This window comes from Zingiber officinale, chromosome 2B, assembly GCF_018446385.1.
Source record: "Zingiber officinale cultivar Zhangliang chromosome 2B, Zo_v1.1, whole genome shotgun sequence".
Lineage (NCBI taxonomy): Eukaryota > Viridiplantae > Streptophyta > Magnoliopsida > Zingiberales > Zingiberaceae > Zingiber > Zingiber officinale.
Window position 1 is genome coordinate 32,344,273 of NC_055989.1, and position 21,104 is coordinate 32,365,376.

The 21,104-nt window shown below is 34.5% G+C and overlaps 1 protein-coding gene across 1 annotated transcript; it reads left to right on the plus strand.

Annotated features, from left to right (window-relative positions):
- The first annotated feature begins 1,063 nt into the window (after positions 1-1,063).
- Positions 1,064-20,483, plus strand: LOC122045567. The gene is made up of 7 exons (XM_042605847.1): positions 1,064-1,535; positions 1,640-1,886; positions 5,245-5,308; positions 11,274-11,481; positions 13,254-13,433; positions 14,101-14,408; positions 20,311-20,483. Exons 2-7 carry the CDS (start codon positions 1,765-1,767, stop codon positions 20,335-20,337), a joined length of 909 nt encoding a protein of 302 aa, XP_042461781.1. The 5' UTR covers positions 1,064-1,535; positions 1,640-1,764; the 3' UTR covers positions 20,338-20,483.
- The last annotated feature ends 621 nt before the right edge of the window (positions 20,484-21,104 follow it).

Sequence of the window (21,104 nt, forward strand, 5' to 3'; positions counted from 1 at the left end):
AATTTAATCAAGTATTCACATCAGATTTATGAACAGCCTCCTTAAGAAAACAAATTGAAGATAAAAATTAACAAATTTAATATTATAAAAGAAATAATAAAATATTAAAAATAATTTATCTCAATACTATGATCCTATAAAAATAGCATTAACTCTATACTAATAATTTTTATTGATTCCATCCAATTACTATTATTCAACATCCTACCTTACGGAATTAACATCATATCTAAAAATAACATAATTTGAAAAAGGTGCTGTGGGTTTTTGGATTTTATTTGAGATTTAAGAAAAGATATTTTTCTTTAACATATAAATAAATATATAACAATTTAATTGGATTAAAAAAATCTCGTTATTAAATCTTCCATCATATTTGAGAAAATTTTCCTCCCTAATTCAAGCTTAAGCAAATCCTTCATTATTAGCATTTCGACACACGTAAAATTTAAGGGTTTAATTGAATCGAGTTGAGTTGAATTTTTGAATATTTGAACTTAGCTCGTTTATAATTGAGCTGAGCTCGAATTTTATTTACCAAATATTTTCATAGTTCATGAGTTTATGTAAATTTTTATTGAGTCTAAACGAACTTAATAAATATAAATTATAAATTTAAATATTCATTAAAAATTAAATTATATATTTAAAAAAATTATAATATTTTTATTAAAATTTAAAAATTTATTCTTAATAAATAAATTTAATATATTTATATATATTTTTCATAAATAAAAAGTAAAATCTATAAATTTAATATTAAAATTATTATTTTTTTATTTAAAAAATGATTCGTAAATTTAACGAACGTATTCATGAATTTACGAGTCGAATGTTATGAAATTTGAGCTCAATTTATTTATCTTAACGAGTCTTATTAAACGATTTCAAATAATTTTTTATCGAAGTGAATTTTGAATATTTCATGAATGATTTAATTCATTTACACAAAAAGTTGAAACAAGATAAACAAATGATTCATTACCGCGAGCTAACTGTTACAATTGCATGTCGACCGATACAAGTTCTGACTTGTAACCACCGAGCTTTTCTTCCTGTACCGGCATCGTATGAGAGAGAGGGAGAGCGCGCAGCGAAAAAAATACTTCTTTTGCCGGAGGAAGAAGGGAAAGAAGTGTAAAGAAAGAAAGACAGGAAATAAAATTACCATTACCCTACCCACTCATTTTCGTCGTCTCCTCCTCCCGTGCAATCGAACCCTCCTCCGCTCGGCCATCCTTCGCCGTACCTCTCCGCTCGCTGCCCGATCCTCTCCGTTCGCTGCCCGATCCTCTCCTCTCTTCTCCGTTTTTCCCCCCGATCTCTCGCCGCCAAGTCGCTCGCAGCTCGCACCCGAATCTCGGCGCCCGATCCCTCGTTGCTCGCACAAGAATATGGCCACATACCCAAAATCTAGATATCCCATCTGCTAGTCTTTTCGGTCTTCTCGTTTCTCCAGTCCCCGTCCCCGTCGCCGTACCTGTCCCCGTCCCGTCGGAGCGATCCAAGAGGGAAGCTCGAGGGAGGAGTGCAAGGTGATCCATGTTTGGATTCCTATCCAAAGCTTTGTCTGATAACTTTGTCGGCTTGAATTTTTTTCCAAAGCTTTTCTTGTGATCCATGTTTATTCCTTTTGCAGGAAAAACCTATTGGTTGCAGGTGGATACAAACAGCAGGATATCCGACAAGTGAAAAAAAACATTAATGCTTTGCCCTCTTAACATATTTGGACATTTAAATGTGTAATAGATCAAGAACCGAGGCATGAATATTGTGAAGGGCGTTGCTGACCTCATTCGGAGGTCTTCTGGCAACCCAACTTCTGAAGGTGGATCCACAGTTCACGGTGACAAGTATGGTGCTCCTTATCCAAGGATTTGTTTTGGGTAAGTTTATCTATTTTATTTAAGGTGTTATGATATTATCCTTGCCTTTCTTACTCTTATACGATTTTAAGGTCCATAGTTTTCAAAAGCGGCTTATGCGGCTGCCTAGGGTTTCACTATGTGTGGGGTCACTTTTCCTAGCGGCAAGGTCGTCTCTTATAGGCAACTCTTTTAAAATGCGGTCTAGGCAATGGTTCTATGAAGTGACCTTTTTGCTTAGTGGCTAAGCAGCCCTTGCTATGTGATCCTTTTTGCTCAAGCGGTTCATGTGAGTCTAAGATTTTTTAAATGTTGCTCCTTTTGATATTAACTATCTTATTTATATTTTGATGTTATAGCTTACATTAATTATTAAGTAACTATGGGCCTTCTTACAATTTCTATTTACGACTTGGAATTATTGAATTTTATATTCTATTATAATTTTTGTTTTCTTGGCTGCTATGTCAAATATAAAATGTATTGTTCTTATGTGGCTAGTGCTTATTTGATTATTTATCATTATAAACTTGTTTTGTTTGATTGAGTAAGTATACAATTGTTATATATACATTAATGTTAGCTATTTTTAATTTAATTTAATTTTCTATTTTAATATTATTTTAATACTGACTACCTATGACCTTGCCTAGGATGATTGTTTATCGTATGGACACCCTTTTAATAGCTTCAACTAGGTGATCAAGAAAGAAATAAAACTTCATTGAGTTATACAAAGATATATCTTAGGTGGCGTTTGGTTCTCTCCTAGGAATCGGAATGGGAATGAGCATCATAATATTGTGGAATGAGATTGGGTATGAGTTTGGATATCATTCTTAAAAATAATGTTTGGTTAGTTGAATATTTTCAATCGGAATGAACCTAAATTTCTTTTTTTACCCTTAGAGGAAAATAAGAGAAAAAATTAGATGGAAGAGAAAGTTAAATGTGAGAGAAACATGATGAGAGAGAATGATGAGAGAGATAGTGTGATGGAAAAAATGAAGAGAGGGAAAGTGTGATGAGAGAAAATGAGGAGAGAGAGCGTGATAGGAGAGGTTGAAAAAAAAAGTATGATGAGAGAGAAAGTGTGTTGAGAGAGAAAGAGTGATGAGAAAAAATGAAGAGAGAGAAAGTGTGATGAGAGAAAATGAGAGATTGAGGAGAGAAAGTATGATAAGAAAATGTGATGAAAGAGAAAGTGTGATGAGAAAAAATGAAGAGAGGGAAAGTGTGATGAGAGAAAATGAGGAGAGAGAGTGTGATGGAAGAGAATGAAGAAAGAGAAAGTGTGATGAGAGAAAATATGGAGAGAGAGTATTGTAAGATAGATTGAGAAGAGAGAAAGTATGATGAGAGAGAAGGTATGATGAAAAAATGAGGAGAGAATGAAGAGAGAGAAAATAATGAGAGAGAGTGTGTGATGAGAGAGAATACGGAGATAAAATGGTAGAGATTGTGTGTTGAGTGTGTTGAGAAAGAATAAGGAGAGAGAGTGTGATGGAAGAGAATGAAGAGAGAGAAAAATATGATGAGATAAAATATGGAGAGAGAGTATGGTACGAGAGGTTAAGGAGAGAGAAAGTCTGATGAAAAAAATGAGAAGAGAATGAAGAGAGAGTGTGTGATGAGAGAGAATATAGAGAGATAATGGTAGAAAATGTGTGATGAGAGAGAAAGTATGTTGAGAGAAAAATTGTGATGATAGAATGAGGAGAGAGAAAGTATGATGAGAGATAACAAGGAGAGAGAGTGAAATGAAAGAAAAATTGAACAAATATACTAAGGCTTTTTTCGTCTAAAATTTAATTCTTATTCCCATTCCATCAAAACCCAAGGGAGGGGATGAGTTTCATCCATACCCAAGTTTTTGGGTTTCATTTCAAAATCTTGATTTCATTCCCATCAATCAAACACAAGGTTTGGGAATGAATCCATTCCATCAGCATGCTAAAATAAAGTTGAACACCTCTAGGCCCAAGGAAGTTCAAATTCTTCAAATTGGATACCACATGATGATACATTGATTTTTCTGTTGGAACTGAAACATATGTAACAACATGGCAACAGTTTTATGACCTGTAATCGTGTATTTGGCTAACTATGCATGGTATTTCAATGGAATCAAAATTGGACACTGCTAACATATATATGTAAATGGGAAAAATATAGTATTGATATTTGGAAGTGGTATACTGGTAGAAGTATGGAGTGATGTTACTTAAGGAATCTGATTCTACATTTTTCTTCATTGTTTCCTCTCACTTTATTCCAAATTCTTCATGAAGAACACTGAAAGAAAACTTGCAACAATTAGTTTGCTAAACTTTTCAATTTAACTGTTGAAGCTTGTTTATCGTCTAATTATCACTTGTTTCATTTGGTCTTCTAAATTGTAATACGTTGCCAACCTTCTTTGTTTTGGCAATGTTGTAGTTTTCAATGTTACGTAGGTCCTAGGTAATGTGAGTGATGACTGACCTGCAAAAGAAGTTGCATATTAGCCTTTACATTAAAAATTAATTATAAAATGTATTCGTGGATGCTTATTGTCTATTGGCAAAAATTCCATGTTTGATCTGTCAAACAACCTAAAAGTTGTTTTGTGTTTAGATAGTTCTGTAGTTCTCTTAGGCTGATTTGTCAATCTCTTTGATAGGATGGAGTTGTTGGCTATTATATATTGTTGCACTATTTTGTGGGAAAGACAGTCATTACACGTGCCATTTCTGGATTATTCTTTGTTCTTCATGGATAAACCACTTAATCACTAATGCTTGGGTTCAATATTTCTAAGAACAAGTCCAAGGCTGTTTTCATTTCATTATATATTTTCCTCAATCATTATATTTTTTGTTTTCAATTTTTTTGCTTAATAAAAGTAGAGCATTCATCTCTAAAATTTGACTTATGACAGCTTTGAAAATCATTGTTATGGTTTTAATTGCAACCTTTTATTTTCTAGAAGTGTCATGGTTGCATTGGTTTAGCTTAAATTTTGAGGCCACAAATTATTCAGCTACTGATGGCAGTTGATTATTTTCATGGATTCATGAAGCCCAGTTGCTACCATATGACACATTATCTAAGGTTTAGTGCTAAATTAGTTCCTTTTACTGGGTTTAGATTTTCTTTTTGGAATCTGATACCTTCAAGAGTTCTTTACCTAGAAGTATTGATATATTTCTCGATTCTTCATTTGAGACAAGTATTGTTCTGTTGTTGCATGATTAACTTAAGTTGTTCCATTTCCAGTAAACTTTGCACACAAATATCTAATTTTTCATCAACTTGTATGTGGAAGATTATTATCCTACTATTTCATAAGTTTCACTTTCTAAACAGTATTCTTTGTGGGTACTTTGTGTTTTTTTAGGGATGCTGGTGAGGAAGCACTTTTGAATACACTTTGGCAGAAATATACTAATGAGCTTGATAAGGTAATCATGTTTATTGGTTCTTTTGTTAGTTATTTCAATTGGCATCTGATGCTATGGTTTAGCAGAAATACAAGTATATGCTTGATAAGGAAATCATAATATTAATTATCTGTATATAATATAGCTTAGCTTTTTTGTCAGACATTAATTTTTAACTCTTAGCTGGCATTTATGTTTTCTATATTCATGTTCATGGAAGAGCAGCTATTATTTCACTCTATGCAAGTCTCAGTCTTTTGATTGTAAAAGTTTTAGTAAAATCTAATGGTTATTTCTATCATGTTTCTTTGTTTCTCAATAACATAATTTGATTGTGCATCGGTGCTGTTAATGACTGTAAAAGCCAAGTAGGATGAGAATTAACGAAACAAAATGGTTTAATGCAAGATTATCTCCTATTGAAATATTGCCAAGTGCTTTCACTATGTCCATCAAGCGTTTAATGCACAGGCAGTACATTTATTAGTCGCTGATAGAATGGCTCGAGTGATCTTATGGTCTACTTTGATGATTTGATGGCTGCCATATTGTTAGTTTATCTCTGTACTGAAGGTTAAAAGGTGTATGCAGTAGATTTTCTATATGTCTCAATCCATCTAATTCTTATATGTCAACAATACAATATCATGCAATGTAAACACATAATTATGTGCTAAAGTAACATGCAAAAGTGTCTATAACATTGTGGGATAGGGTTCCAGTAAGTAACATACAAACAAGTATGTGCTAAAGTGTCTATCACATGCAAAACAAGTATTTAAATTAGCAGTTGCAAGTTCCATGCTAGCACAAGAAAAATTTTAGTGTTTCAATAGTCACAAGTATTGTTCTCTTCAAAAACAGATTAATTATTCAAAAAAAATTATTTTCACCCTAAACTAATTCAAACTTCGAATCAATTGAACTAGTTATTTTTCCTCCATCACATAGGTAGTTTGCTTGGTTTGTTTGTGTGGCTTGCCTACCAAAAAAAGGTCTAAAAGGGATTGCATATTGTAAATGCATTGTTTTATCTTTTCTAAAACAACTAGGTGAGACTGAAAATGCAGCCTCCATGACACTTTACTGTCTCTAGGTTAAACATCTATATCACATCTCCGTCTCTATCAAATGTAATATTCATCATCAAATCAAGTTGAAACACCCTAATTGCCTATACCTTACACATAATATATATAGGATTTATTTATTATTTGAAAATCATCTCAAGGTCCTACAAACCAACTAGGTTTGTCTAAAAGAAACAAGTGCAACTGACCAAACATAAAGGACCCCATAATATCTATCGTCAAGCTACATAATTGACTCAAAAAAGAAGAAAATTTTAACATCATAAACGAAAAGTGACATCAACCCCAAAGAGAAGAAACCCTCAGATGTGCGCTGCCTGATACAAGGTAGCTCATCCATCAAGACCCTCTGTCTCCTCATTACTTGCACCGTATAGACCCAGTGAGTCGAAAGACCCAACAAATTCAACATCATTTATTACAAAAAAAAATATATATATGCACATGTTTCAATATATATATATATTCATTCAGGAAAAATACCTTGAACATTTTCTAAACAAAAGAAAATAAAACTTACTAGCACGAAAGTCCATGAACTTTCAAATTTTGATGAAATATCGTTAAACAGTAAACTTCATTGCAACATTTAATATCATTTAAGAAAATGAGTTCAGTTCATTGTATGTGGCTCCTTTTTACCTCAACCTCTATTCGTTGGCCAAACATCTCCCTGGTACTAGATTTGGTAGTGTTCCGTGGTATCCTCTAAGCTAGGTTAGATTCCGATATCCTCTAAGTCGGATCCTTACCTTAGTTCTAGGTTTGGTAATGTTCCCCGTATCCACTAAGTTGGGTTTCACATGGCTTGGGTAAGGATTGCTGGTATCCTCTAAGTCGGATCCTGCAACCTTTTTTTTTTTTTTGGATATAGAATTTCGGTATCCTCTAAGCCAGACTTCTTATCCGTCAATCTGCCACATACAGTATGCATAGCTCAAAAACTTTTACCTTTGGTGCATTAAATTCTTTTAAAACAAACTTACACTTGAAACCATGTGATGCCTTCGAACCAAACATGACATACAGGATCAAAACATAAAAGAACAGATAATATGATCTCAGTTATGGAGAATAAAGTAAACCAACGTGTGTTGTCATGAGACTAAACTTTTGCACAAGACTGTTTAACAAAGAGCCTAGATCATTCAGAGGACAGGTCAAACCTGTTAATAATATTTCGGATGATTCTAGATTTGGTTAGACTTCATCTACATTAGCTCTAATATTGAAAAAAAACTTATTTTCTAGGTCTGAAAGACTTCAAGATTAATGGAAAACATGATGTTAAAAAAAAATGGAATCTAAACCAGCATACATCAAGTGCAGATACATCAAAGACTGGGCTTACATCAAGGCCTCCTGATCACCTTACAAACCTCCACAAAGCAACAGAAATCCCTCAAAAATATCCAGCAGCGCAGATTTCCAACCAAAGAAAAAGAAAACGTGAAACCTTCGTCAAAACATCACAGAAATCAAATGTGATGTAATCAGCATCAATAAATCATATACGTAACATCAAAATCCGTGTAATATGGTCCATGTAGTGCAGTAAACAAAGGTAAGAAAACCCTTGCCTTAGCGTAGAAGAACGATTGACGAAGATGAACGAGAACTTCTCTTCCAAAGCCCTCAACTTGGTATCGGCAGCTAAGAACCTAGGCTAGGAGATGAAACTTTTTTTTTTTTTTTTTAAACACTACCAAACTAGGCTAGGGTTATAGGTTTGTCATAATTAGTTTAGACCCATTAACTAATTAGCTATAATATTAATTATCTAGGTCCAATATTATATAATTACCCATACTTATTTAAATAAAAACTGAAACTCCATTTAAATATAAATTTCTGAAATTTAAAGACCATGTTTAAAACACTACAATTCCTCTCCCCCTTAAATGAATTTCGTCCTTGAAATTTAAGCTTACCAAATAATTCCGGGTATCTGTTTCTCATATCAACCTCAGTCTCCCAAGTGGCTTCTTCCTCGGAGTGATTTAGCCATTTTAACCATCTAAATAGTTTTGCTCTATAGTTTCCTCTCCTATCGGTCTAATATCTGTATAGGCCTCTCCTTATAGGACAGATTTGGAAAGAGTTGTAGTGGCTCATAGTTCAGTACATGTGAATGGTTCAACACATACTTTCTCAACATCAATACACAGAACACGTTGTGCGCCCCACAAGGTTTGGCGGTAGTGCCATTTGGTAGGCCAACGCCCCTACTTTGTCTAGGATCTCGAATGACCCAATGAACCTCGGACTCAACTTCCCTTTCTTTCCGAATCTCATAACACCCTTCATCGGCGCAATCTTCGGCGTAAACTCGAGATCCCGTCTTCGGCGTAACTCTTCTGCCAACTCTGGGCAGGCAATCTTCATCCTATCACAAATTCGACCTACTAAATTGGTATGGGTCCAATCTCTGTCCTTTCTCTAACCTCGTCCCAGTGTATGAGCGATATACACCTCCTCCCATAAAGTGCCTTGTACGGAGCCATACCTATAGTCGACTGATAGCTGTTGTTATAGGTGAACTCCACTAAGGGTAACTTCGATTCCCAACTCCCTCGGAAGTCAATCACGCATGCTCGGAGTACATCCTCTAAATTTTGTATCACCCTTTATGATTGTCCGTCTGTCTGAGGATGGAATGCTGTACTGCATAATATCTTCGTTCCCATTGCAGAATTGAAACTCTTCCAAAAAGACGAAGTGAATCGTTGGTCTCTATTGGACACTATAGAGACTGGGATGCCATGCAACCTAACTATCTCCCTAATATATAACTCTGCATGTTGTGTCATAGAGAAAGTTATCTTTATAGGTAGGAAGTGTGCTGATTTGGTGAGAGGTTAATTATCACTCATATGGCATTTAAGCCTTTTACTGTACTCGGTAATCCTACCACAAAATCCATCGTGATATTTTTCCACTTCCATTCTGGAATAGGAAGTGACTCAAGCATCCCGGCCGGTCTCTGATGCTCCACCTTAACCGACTAGCAAGTTAGGCACTCGGATACATAATATATATGGCTGAAACCTATACTTATAAAATTAATATTTAAAAACTATTCTACTAACATTTTTGAAATAAAATATCAACTGCATTAAAACCTAAATTTGCTAGTCACACAAACATAAGTCTAAACAAACTATCTAAAATCATTCAAAACCCAATCTTCAAATAAAAATTCAACATTTTAACTTTCAAGAATATTTAACTCTCTCAATTTAAAAGAAATCCTCTCATAAAAATTCGTCTAACATAGTTTTGCGGAAATGCGAGGTCCTCGTGAGTGTACTACCATGCTCGGTCCAATCAAGAGTCAGAGCCGCCTCCTGCCTTCATATTTTTCATCACTTGCAACCATTCAACCCTAGTGAGTCTAATGACTCAACACATTCAAACCCTAATAGCAAATATATAAATATACAATCATATGCATTTAAAAAATACTTTTTATAAAAATACATAACTTTTAAATTATTTGCATTTACATTCATATAAATATTTGAAATACTTTAAGCATCGTATACTTTTTCCTCATCATTAATCCTAGACATCTTAGGTGAAGTTTGATCATTGAAAGTAATTCCTCTATCCTCTATTCGATTGATTGATCTATAAACCATGGTACCAAGCGGCGGAGTTCAGCGACCACTTCTTTGTTGCATCCCTTACGGCGATATATGAGAATTTGATACTGGCTCCCTCTGGGGCCTTTTCTCGTAATCAGGCTCCCTCTGGGGCTTTTTCCCTTGCGGTATTCTCATTAATCATTTTGTAAGTTCATCGGAGTTCAGCGACCATTTTTCGTTACATCCCTTTGGGCTATATATGAGAATCCAAACCGGGGTCTTTTTCCTCCTGGTATTGCTATTAATCATTTTTTTTGTAAGTTCACCGCCCGTGTTTTCGACGGATTCCTCACACATCCTCTTTGTCACAGTCAATCACATTCCTCAAAAACATTTTTCCTTTCCTCTCCTTTCCAAAAAGAAATTACCTTTTTCATCATTTTCATAAAATAAGCATGCATCCGTACATTTCATACAATTAACACATAGCTTCAAAACTGTTAAAATTTTTTATATAACCTTTCAAGCACATATTATGGTTACTCGGGACATTACCATGACTTCTAACTTTTCATTGAGACGTAACTTTACTTAGTCATATATAAGCTTACCTGTTTTAGACTCTTACTAACTTAAACTTATAACTTTTTCCCCGACTCGAACCGAGGCACAACCACCCCTTTACTAACACCCTAAGACATTTTCCTTGGGTAGAAACTAGGGCAGAAGGAAATATGAATGGGGAATCGTCATCATCACATCCTCTTTATTTCTGCTCACTCCATCCCAGTCCCTCCCACACCATTTGCTTTGGCTAAAAAAAAAATCATTTTTTTGCAGATGTGAAACTTTTGCTTAAAATGTTTTTAGAATATCAATAGAGTCCCCCCTAAAGGAAACAATGACATAGAAAATTCTCCTAATTTTCTTCCCTTCAAGGAAACACTAACTATGAAAATATTTTCCTATCCTTTTACAATTTAGTTTCCCTACCTCACTTCTTCATTGGCCATTCACATCCCTGGAAAGAATAGCCTAAAGGTTCTGATAGTTTTATAGCATTTCAATGATTTTAACCGTTGGGTGTTTAAATCTTCAATTATCTCTTTTTTTATTTATCTTTGGACAAAAAGGATTTAACACAAGTGAAGGCTTTATAATAATTGTAAAGGCTAAGGCTTATCATCTATAATGTTGCACTGCTTACTGAATGTCAATTTAGTAAAATTTTGTTATTAAACAAGTTTGTATATCTGATGGTTAAGTTGGTAATTGCTGGTGTTTAGATGCTTCTTTTGATTTCTACAGGTTGAGAAAAAGAAATTATTGCAAGCTTTTCTCTTGCAATTCATACAAACATATGAAAATTGGGACCCTGTGCATAGTGGTCAAACATCAGCGGAGTTGGTAACGGAACCAGAAGATATAATCATAGGTTGCTCTGCTGGTCATCCATCTGAGGTTGTTCTGATATTAATCCAAGAGATTGTCTGCATAACATCTCTTTTGGCAGAATGTAAGAAATGAAATTGTTTTTCTGTTTTTCGTATAGTTTATTCCTCATATTTGTGCACATTCTTGACAAGGCTGTTATATATCCTGATTTGACTGTGATCTTATTTCTACAATCCTCCTCGTTCTCTCTCTCTCTATATATATACACACACACACACACCACCCACCCACATGCACACATCATTTTGTTCTTGGCAAACCTTATAAGAGGCTGTGAGCCGATTTTCGTTTTGTGTAATTGTAGAAGTTTAAGGTTTGAACCTGTAGAATTGTTGCTAACTAGTCATAGTTTATTTAACTGCCCAAGTATTGTTTCAGTCACTTTAGTTCTGACATTAAAGCAAGGATCTAGTCTGTCTCAAAAATCATGATTTTCTTTCTAATGTTACAGATCTACTCTGGTATTTATACTTGTATCTAGTGGGATATCATATTCTGATTGAGAATGATACTGTTCCGTCCAAGCCAAGACATATGCATTGTCTCTCTATAAGAGGAACATACAAATATATGACACTAATGAATGGACAGATAGTTCATGATTAAATTCATTATGTAACTATTAAATTAGATGACAATGACAATACCATAACATGTGAGGCTCCAATCTTATGGTGATAGATCATAACATATGATAAATTTGTGAAGAATGACTTATCATATATTTTAAGACATTTTCAAATATTATATTCAAATTCAAAAGTGATAATAATAGCAAGTCATCCACTTCACACAATTCATACATAACTTAAATGCAAAGTCAGAATGCTAGATATTTTCATTTAGACAAATGAACTTCACACAAGTTGGAGAACATGATTTATGTAATTTCTATTAACCGCTCTATTATACAAAAGATTCACAATTTATTTGCATAATTACCACATTTAAACTTGATTAATGAGAAATCAGATTTTTCCCCAACACCCTACAATAACATCTCTACCACAATATGAACCTACTAATCAATGATACTAAATATTACTTTAATACCTTTTAATACCTCTTCTTTCACTACCTTTTTTCCTTCATCATTGATTTAGGTTTCTTTTATATTTCCCTCCATTTTTTTTTCAATGATCTGATCAAAATATCCAGTCCACTTCTCTCATCCTATCTGCTTTTTATTTTTGTTTAGGGTTAATGGAGTTGTGTAGTGACTGAATGTTTTAGGTTTAGGATTAAATCTTGAGTCTTATAGATATACCATGTTTGATCTGCTTCTCATGTTCTGGTTTCTCCTCTGCACTGGTTCCTTATCAAATCCACTTCTTGTTCTTCCAGCAAACACATTTCTCCTCTCATTTTCTTTTTTATTTTCTGTACTTAGACCTCTTATTTACCATTCCCTGCCACACAAACCTGCCTCTACATTTTCCCTTTCCTTTTCCTCTTTCATTTGTTTACAACAAACCCTTCCTCTTCTTCCCCAAACATGCCTTAACTCTCCCTTCACCATTGCTGCCATCAGACATTGATATCACCTTCTCTTCTTAACCGAACACCTGATATACTGGCATCATTTTATGTGGTCGGTTCAACATTTTTTTCTTCCTTCTTTTAAGTATTAGCCTTATCTCATACAACTTTGGGCCAGTGGTTGGGCTTGCTAGCCGAACATATATACACCATCATGTTCCTTACCGATAGAGATCTTATATGAAATTGGAGATGCATGCCAAGCTATTTAGTAAATCTTATGTTAAATTTTTTCCTCCATCTATTTTACAGTCAAACTATTTATCGATTTAATTTTATTTTAATAATTTGTAGCAAAAAATAGTGCTGGTGGGCAAGGTAATGATGATCCTTCAGAACCATTAGGAAGCTCTGATTTTACAGCTGATGCTTTATGTGCCTTGAATTGTCTCACAATTCTAACACGCTCGACACACAATTGCAATGTATTTAGCTATTATGGAGGGGTGCAAAAGATCACTGCTCTTTTCAAAGGTACCTGAATTTAAATCTTTTGTTTCATTCTTATGTAGGATAGTTATGTTAACTTTTGATGAATATTTCAATCCTTTTGATGACTCTTATTATCTTATAATTGTAGCTTACACTGCAGAACCTATTGCAATTATCTCAAATCTGATATTTCTCACTGCATCATAAATTTTTCAAGTACTTGGATATATATTGGTCTAAGAACCAAGTGATCTATACCACTTAGAACTTATACCAAGTTAAGGTCGTGGTATGTGCTTGTTGGAATCAAATTTCTCTATGATCTAAAGGTCTTCAATCCTCTCAAGGGTGTAAACATCTAATACATGTTTTACCTTAAGTTTGCAATTCTAAGTCGTATTTGCACCTTGCCTCAGTTGAGTACTATACAAATCCTATTTTCACAGCTCTTGAATTTGGAATATTATGTAAATGTTTCCTCCACTTAAAGTCTTTTAAATTATAAACTTCTGAGTTTGATTTTTCAATGAACTTTGTTGATGCCATTTTACATGTGTACTCTTTCTGTTCTCTGTTGTGTTTCATTACTTTTTGTTTAATTGTTATTTCCGTACTGTATTTGGTTACCTAAAATTTGAAACTTTAAAGCTTGGGTTTTTTTATATATTCTCAGACCTGCTTCATTTCTAATATGTTCTTTTTTGTTCAGCTGCAGTTGTGAAGTTGAAAACTTTGACAAGTTCTCTTCCTGTAGATGAACACTTGCCAAATACTCTTCTGGAGAGGATAAGTTTCTTGCAAAAGATACTAGTACGTGTTGTTTCGATTATTTTTAGTTTCATGGAGTTGCATGCTCAGAGAACTGGGAACATACAGACTGATATAATCAGGAAACATCCACGAGAATTTTCTTCTAGTGGTTCAAAGAAATTGTTCTGTGAGACGAGAATTATTTGGCAGCAAAAGGCAATTGTCATGGTGATTGAAGCAGGTGGTGTTAATTGGTTAGTAGGTAAGGTATGCTTTTCTTTAGTTTATTTGCTGGCATTGTCTTTCATTTGATTTGCATTTACTGCATTTTCCAAATTTAGTTTCCTGTTGTTTTATGTGTATTCAATTGTCAGCATTAGTGATTTGGTGCATTAGTTTTGCTGACTATGAATCATTTCATTCTCTCTTTTGAGAAGATGTAAATTATCTTTTTGTCTTCTAGCTTATTTATTTATCTTTGTTGTTCACCAGAGAATGTCAATAAATATGCTTTTTGCTACCTATGAAAATTTCCCTCGTAAGCACTCCATCATTAATGAAGTTGGATCTGCTTGGAACATGACATATACCTCAACTCACTGATACATCAAGTTGCACTGTGTGGGGCTGTCATCTAAACAATTCAAACGATACCTAGTATCAAACCTCTCAGCTATCAGGATTCACTTGGTTAAACTCCTAAAACATTGGCTCCGTTGATGGTCACCATAATTGACTTCACACCCATGATTTCTGTAGTGATGTAACATTCCTATATCTGACCCAAGGTTTAAAATTTCGACCCGTGCCGAGGTTTCGATTTTGGACCGGAATGATACGGTTTCGGTACTGTATCATGTCGTGCCAATATAGTTTTAATATTTTTAAATAAAATATATTAATTAAAAACTAAAATATTTAACATAAATATTTAAAAAATAAACAATATAAAAAATAATCTTTAAAAAAGGAAAAGATATGAAAATAGATAAATAAATAAAAATTTTATTATAATTTTAAAATTAAAATAAATAAAATATAAAATTAATTAGATAATTTTATTAGGGTTTAATAAAGTCTCTTTAGATTATCTCCATCATAGCTAGGAGTTGATTAAAATAATTAATCTAAGTTTAATTAAAAAAAATCTGAAATCCGACACCACTCGCGAGCCCGCACGACCTAGGCGCTGTCGCGGGGTTGCGCGACCAGCCATGGCCACGGGGATTACTTGACTCCTTCGGCGCGATCGCGTTGGCCGTGTTACCCCTCTGCAGCGATCGCAGGGTCGCATGATGCCTCCGCGGTGGTAGCGGAAGGATTATGCGACCCCTCCGTTGCTGTTGCAGGGTCGAGCGATCTCTCCGTTGGGACCACGGGGTCGCGCAACACGTCACACCTGTCGCGAGTTTGGTGCCGGGGTTCGGTCGACCGATTAATCGAAGCTTACCAACGATTAGCTCTAAACCCATATATTTATACACTAGTTATGGTTGAACTAGACAAGTTTTCTATATGACATGAGGAGTAAATGCTAAGCTCAAAGTGTGACAGGAAACATTGGAATTAAAAGTTTTTAGACTTAATAGAGTAAAGATCGAATGTATGAAATTTAAGTTTAATAATATTAGATGTAGTAGGGAAATTGTTTAGGATAGGAGATGAGAAGTTATCTATAGGTGAGAGTTTAAATGTTTTAAGATTATTTTTGTAAAAGAATGGAAGGATTGATAGAGATGTTTTATATTGAATACTAACAGTATGATGGAAATGAAGGAGAGCATTGTGTGTTCTGTGTTCCTAAAGTGCCTCGTAAACTTAAAGATAAGTTTTATAAGACAATAGTTAGATTCACTATGTTATATGAAGCTAAATATTGAGATATGAAGCTACTGCATGAGCAAAAGATGAAAGTGAGATGAGGATGTTAAGGTGAATGTGCATACATACGAGGATGAACATGATAAAAATAAGAACATTAGAGAATAAAATTAGGGATGCACCTATGGATGGAAATCTCCGAGTGACACATTTAAGATAATTGGATATGTACTTAAACGAATATCCCGGTTAGGCAATGTGTGGCCATGACAAATACACACTAATAAAGGAAGAGGGAAACTAAAGATGACTTACTTAGTAATAAAAAATAGGATAAAATTATTTAAATATAGATGATGATATAGTAGGATATTCAGCACAATCACGTAAGAGGATCCATATATCCGACCCCATTTAGTAGGATAAAATCTTGGTTGTTGTTGTATGTTTATTAATAAATAAAAATAATTTTGATTATTCTAACATGAGCATTTATAGTAAATATTAATAATTTTTTTTGTTAAAAAATTAATACACTTATATTTAAAAAAAATATCGAAATCGTATCGGCAAGGTACAATACTATACCAAAACCGTTTTTAGAACTAAAACATTGGTACGACTCCAAATTTTAAACCTTGGTAAAATTTTAATCTCTTGAATAGAATAAATAATAATTTATACATTGCCATCAATATGTGATACATGAACCTATATTTTTTTGTTGGGATTAGTGAATCAATTTCATCTTGCTTGATTAATGATTTATTATTCTTAAATCTATATTGTATTGCATTAAATATTTTGATTTGTAAAAATCATAAAAAAGAGGGAATGTGTTTACCTTATTCTATATTTTTTATACGAAGCTTATAATTCATGGGTTTAAAATCATCAAAACAATTTATAAGTACTTGGTAGTTGGTATTTGAATTTACCAATTGACCCTAACTTAATCCTTGATGTTTTTTCTTGTGTCTTTGTGATGATTAATGGGATTGTGTTTTTTTTTTTTGAAAAAAGATATTGAGTAATTAAGTGTCACTTTATTAATTAGGCAACTGATACACTGAGATAAAGGAATGAAAATATAGAAATATTGGAACCATGAGACATTTAGCACCCGACTCTCTCTACCTAGCAATTCAGCCCAAAACCTAATTACATGAAAACTAAGTTACACCAGCTAGACTTGAGATCTATCAATTCGTAGCAGTTTATAGGGGGCCTCCCTATAGGCCTTCCTTGAAAAAGCTGGCAACCTCAGCTTCCATAGTGAGCGTTTGCTTCCAAGAACAAAGTACCTGAGCCTTATTCAATCTGTTGTCTTGGAAAACAGAATTTCATTGAGCAACCCACAAGTACATCCATGCCTCAGTGAAAGTGTGGAGCATCCATCTACAGAGAAACAACTCTTACTAATGCCACAGACATACTCCCAGTCCATTGCAAGGAAAAGATTGGAAAAAGCCTGATCTATTCTTTTCTTGCAACTGGATATAAAAGGAAAATATGCGAGGTAGATTGATTCAAATGGCTATGGCACATGACATAGGAATAGTTTAACAAAGCTATCCACTTTCTTTAAAATGGGCCAGGTTATAATTTTGACCTTGATCATGGAAAAGGAATGTCAAACTAACTTAAGTTGGAGAGATTTATACCTCCCTGCTTGAGTACAAGGTACATTGATTTCCTCAAAGATTTCCCATCTGTGGATCATCTACATGCAATACCACAGAGGTGAAGGAGATTATGGAATACTTTGCGCTATCTGGATCAGCAATATAAGCTTCAAACATGGAACACTCTTACTAAAACAAAGTCCAAGAGTCGGTGAAGCTACGTCGAGTTGATTAAGGCAGAACTCTTGATTCACAGTTAAAAAATACTGGAAAGGACCATTCTAACACCATGTGGTCATATCAATGACTGTGCTATATGTATAACTCAGCCCCTGTGGAAGTTCCTGTATCTGCTAAAAGTAAAAGTCTGGCCTGCCAAATGTACCTTCAAGATACGACCAAGCTTGATCTGGAGAGGCGATCTATTCTCTAGATGCAAAGCAGGCTGCAGAAACTATACATTTCCTCAAAATATACTCATAGATAGGACCATCACCATTTACACAAGAGAAGGTTTATACTCTCAAGTAGGGTGCAAACGAATCGAATCGAGCCGAATAATATGAAAATATTGATATTCGAGTTCGAGCTTGAAAAATATATATGATATTCAAAGCTTGATTCGAAATTCAAAAATACAAATAATTTTGGCTCGAGCTTGATTCAAATAAAATTCGAGCTCGAGTTCAATTCGAATTGTTCGAACCTTAATTTGGATATATTCGAATTATAATTCGACATGACTTAGATTCGAATTCGATTCGAATTATTCAAACCTTAATTTGAATATATTTAAGTTAAAATTGTGTAAAAATAATTAGAATTCGATTTGTGTTCGGTTCGCAAGCAGCTCGTGAACAATCGAACCAAATAGTATAGGTTTGAATTAGGCTATTTCGGGTCGAATTCGATAATTTCGAATACGAATCGAATATATTTCTAGCCGGCTCGAAAAGCTCACGAACCGGCTTTATTCATTTGCACCCCTACTCTCAAGCACTAATAATACCCAATCCTTCTGTAGATACTAGCTTGCATACTGAATCCCACATGGCCAGATTCCTGACAGACGAGACTGAGGAATATCAATGGTGCCAAAAGAACCCTTGTCGAATGGAGGCAAGTCTATGTCTGACCTATACTACAAGGAGCTAAATTGTGCAGGAATACATAATGAGTGAAATGATGAATGATGACACTATTTATCAAAGTGAATCTCCTTCCTAGAAAAAGAAAAAAAATTCATCCAAGGTGTAAGCCGTGAAGAAACTCTTGAGACAAAACTATCCAGTGTTCTCTACTAGGTGTACTCATACCACGCTGGAAACCCAGATAAGAAATCAGAAACTGCTGCAGAGTACATTTAGGCAACCACATCCACTAAATCACTGCTGACAGAAGAAGATTCCAAAAAAATAATTTCTGCATGCATCCCAAGGTCCATGTCAGACACATTATCACCAAAAGGGAAGGCATCCACCTAGCCTATGCTCTGGATCATCCTTTGAGCTGATCCTTGCAGTGTGTCTCTTGTTACGTTGCTCCGCTGTCTCCCTTGTACCTCTGGAGTCCGGCCAATCTGGCAAGCCATAAATTGCAAACAATTGGATGGAAATCTCTTATGCATGGTCTTATCGAGAATGAAATAGATGGAAGAATCGCTACCAAAGATTTTGTTTGTGCAGTAGCATAAACTGATAGAAAACAATCCTTGCTGAGATCCCTCCCAAACCACTGGGACTGGAGAATTGAGAATGAAGCGATTCTGTTTGGTGACACTTGTAGAGCAGTGCCCTCCACTGCAAAAGCAACAAAACCCAAACCTTTGCAATTTCACTACTGCCTTATCGATGTCAATATAGGCTTCTAGAATCTCTTCTGAGTAAATGAGTAAAATAAGCCCTAAGTACGCTTGTAGAGGTCCTCCAAGCTAGTTTTCCTATGAAGAGTTCGGCTGGGACAGATGGCTCATCCACTGCCTAAGAACCCACCTGAGAGCCCTTCCTCCTGGCTGAGGACCACCTGGCCCTGCCCCTTCTGTTTCCTGATACTCCTCTATAGGGTTGTGTTCTTGGCTGCAAGAACGTTTGCCTGCCCTCTAACCTATAAGGATTTTGTTAAGTGGATCCCTGTTCATTTATATGTTTCATAATCAAGAAACTGCTGATAGTTTCATTTATTAAATGCGATCTAATTTCATTTAATTATCTCCATAATTGAGAAACTGCAGATAGTTTCATGTTCAAATCTAAGTGGGAATCAACTTCTTTCATGATGCATTGTCGACTACACTTATTTTTCATTCCATGATACTTCTTTTACCTATATTGTTATTTAGAAAACTTCTTGTTTCATACTTCCTATTCTATGGTTCAGTCTCATTGCACCAATTGTATGGTTAGTTGGACTATCCTTCGGGAGATGAAATACATATAATGTATGCTATCAATTCCTAAGTTTATATCATACTCAACCTAATTTTGGGTAGCATAGGAAGAAATCTACAGTTCACAATGTACAGATTATCATTGAAGATGCTTCCTTTCTTTTTTGCTTATTGCATTTCAAACAGTACCTTTCAAAATTAATCAAATCCGTATTGCTATACTTCTGAGCATTTGCTCGATGCATTAGTCTGCAAAGCATGCATTGGCGCTTGGTGTGATGATCATTTCATTCACTCTTATTTTGTGGTTTTGGTCATGTGAATTGACCTTTTGCAGAGCTTTTACGGGTTATTAGAAGGTTGAATTTGAAACAACAGTGGACTGACTTGTCCCTTAATTATTTGACTCTGGGAACTCTAAAGTCAGCACTCTGTGAAAATCCACGGGCCCAAAATCATTTTAGGAGCATTGGAGGACTTGATGTTTTGTTGGACGGGCTTGGACTTCCATCCAGCAATTTTTCCTTTTCAAACAAGATGATTCTTAGTGAAGATGATAGGTAGGCCCCTTGACAATGTTTTTTTTTAATATGACAGTTTAAATGATTAGTTTTTTTTTGTTTAATGTCTTGTACTGTACGAGATTATTGTTTTTGCTATATTCATGTGTGGTATACTATGAAGCTTTCATTTATTTATTTATTGCAAATTACTTTTACTTGGCAACCATGTGAGGTACCGAATCTTCTCCATGGATGCACCTAATCACTTAAATGAGGAAAAAAAATTCCTTCTTGTTTATTTCTAGAAAAAATTAATAGAACCTGATTTTCCCTTTTTGTTTCTAGATTTATTTTCATGATTATTTTCCTCTGTTCCATGGTATGTATAGGAATTCAGAAGCGAGGAGGAAGGAAGCTTCATGTATTTGGTAATAAGTTAGTCTAGGAAAACTAGTGTCATAGATTCAATTAGGGATGTCTCTATATATATTGAGACAAGATACAAATACGTGGGACATTTTTGTTGAACTACCAGGCTAATATTCCTTCTAAAGTTGGAGCTTATGTATTAGTCATTCTTAATTTATTGTATAGCTAAATAAAATGAGCTCTCCAAAGCCAAGTGAAA

Excerpts from the sequence above, each read along its gene's own strand:
- LOC122045567 (XM_042605847.1), top strand. The coding sequence starts at position 1,765 with ATGAATATTGTGAAGGGCGTTGCTGACCTCATTCGGAGGTCTTCTGGC. Across the intron at positions 11,482-13,253 it reads AACATCTCTTTTGGCAGAAT|CAAAAAATAGTGCTGGTGGG; the intron begins GTAAGAAATGAA and ends AATAATTTGTAG. Across the intron at positions 13,434-14,100 it reads GATCACTGCTCTTTTCAAAG|CTGCAGTTGTGAAGTTGAAA; the intron begins GTACCTGAATTT and ends TTTTTTGTTCAG.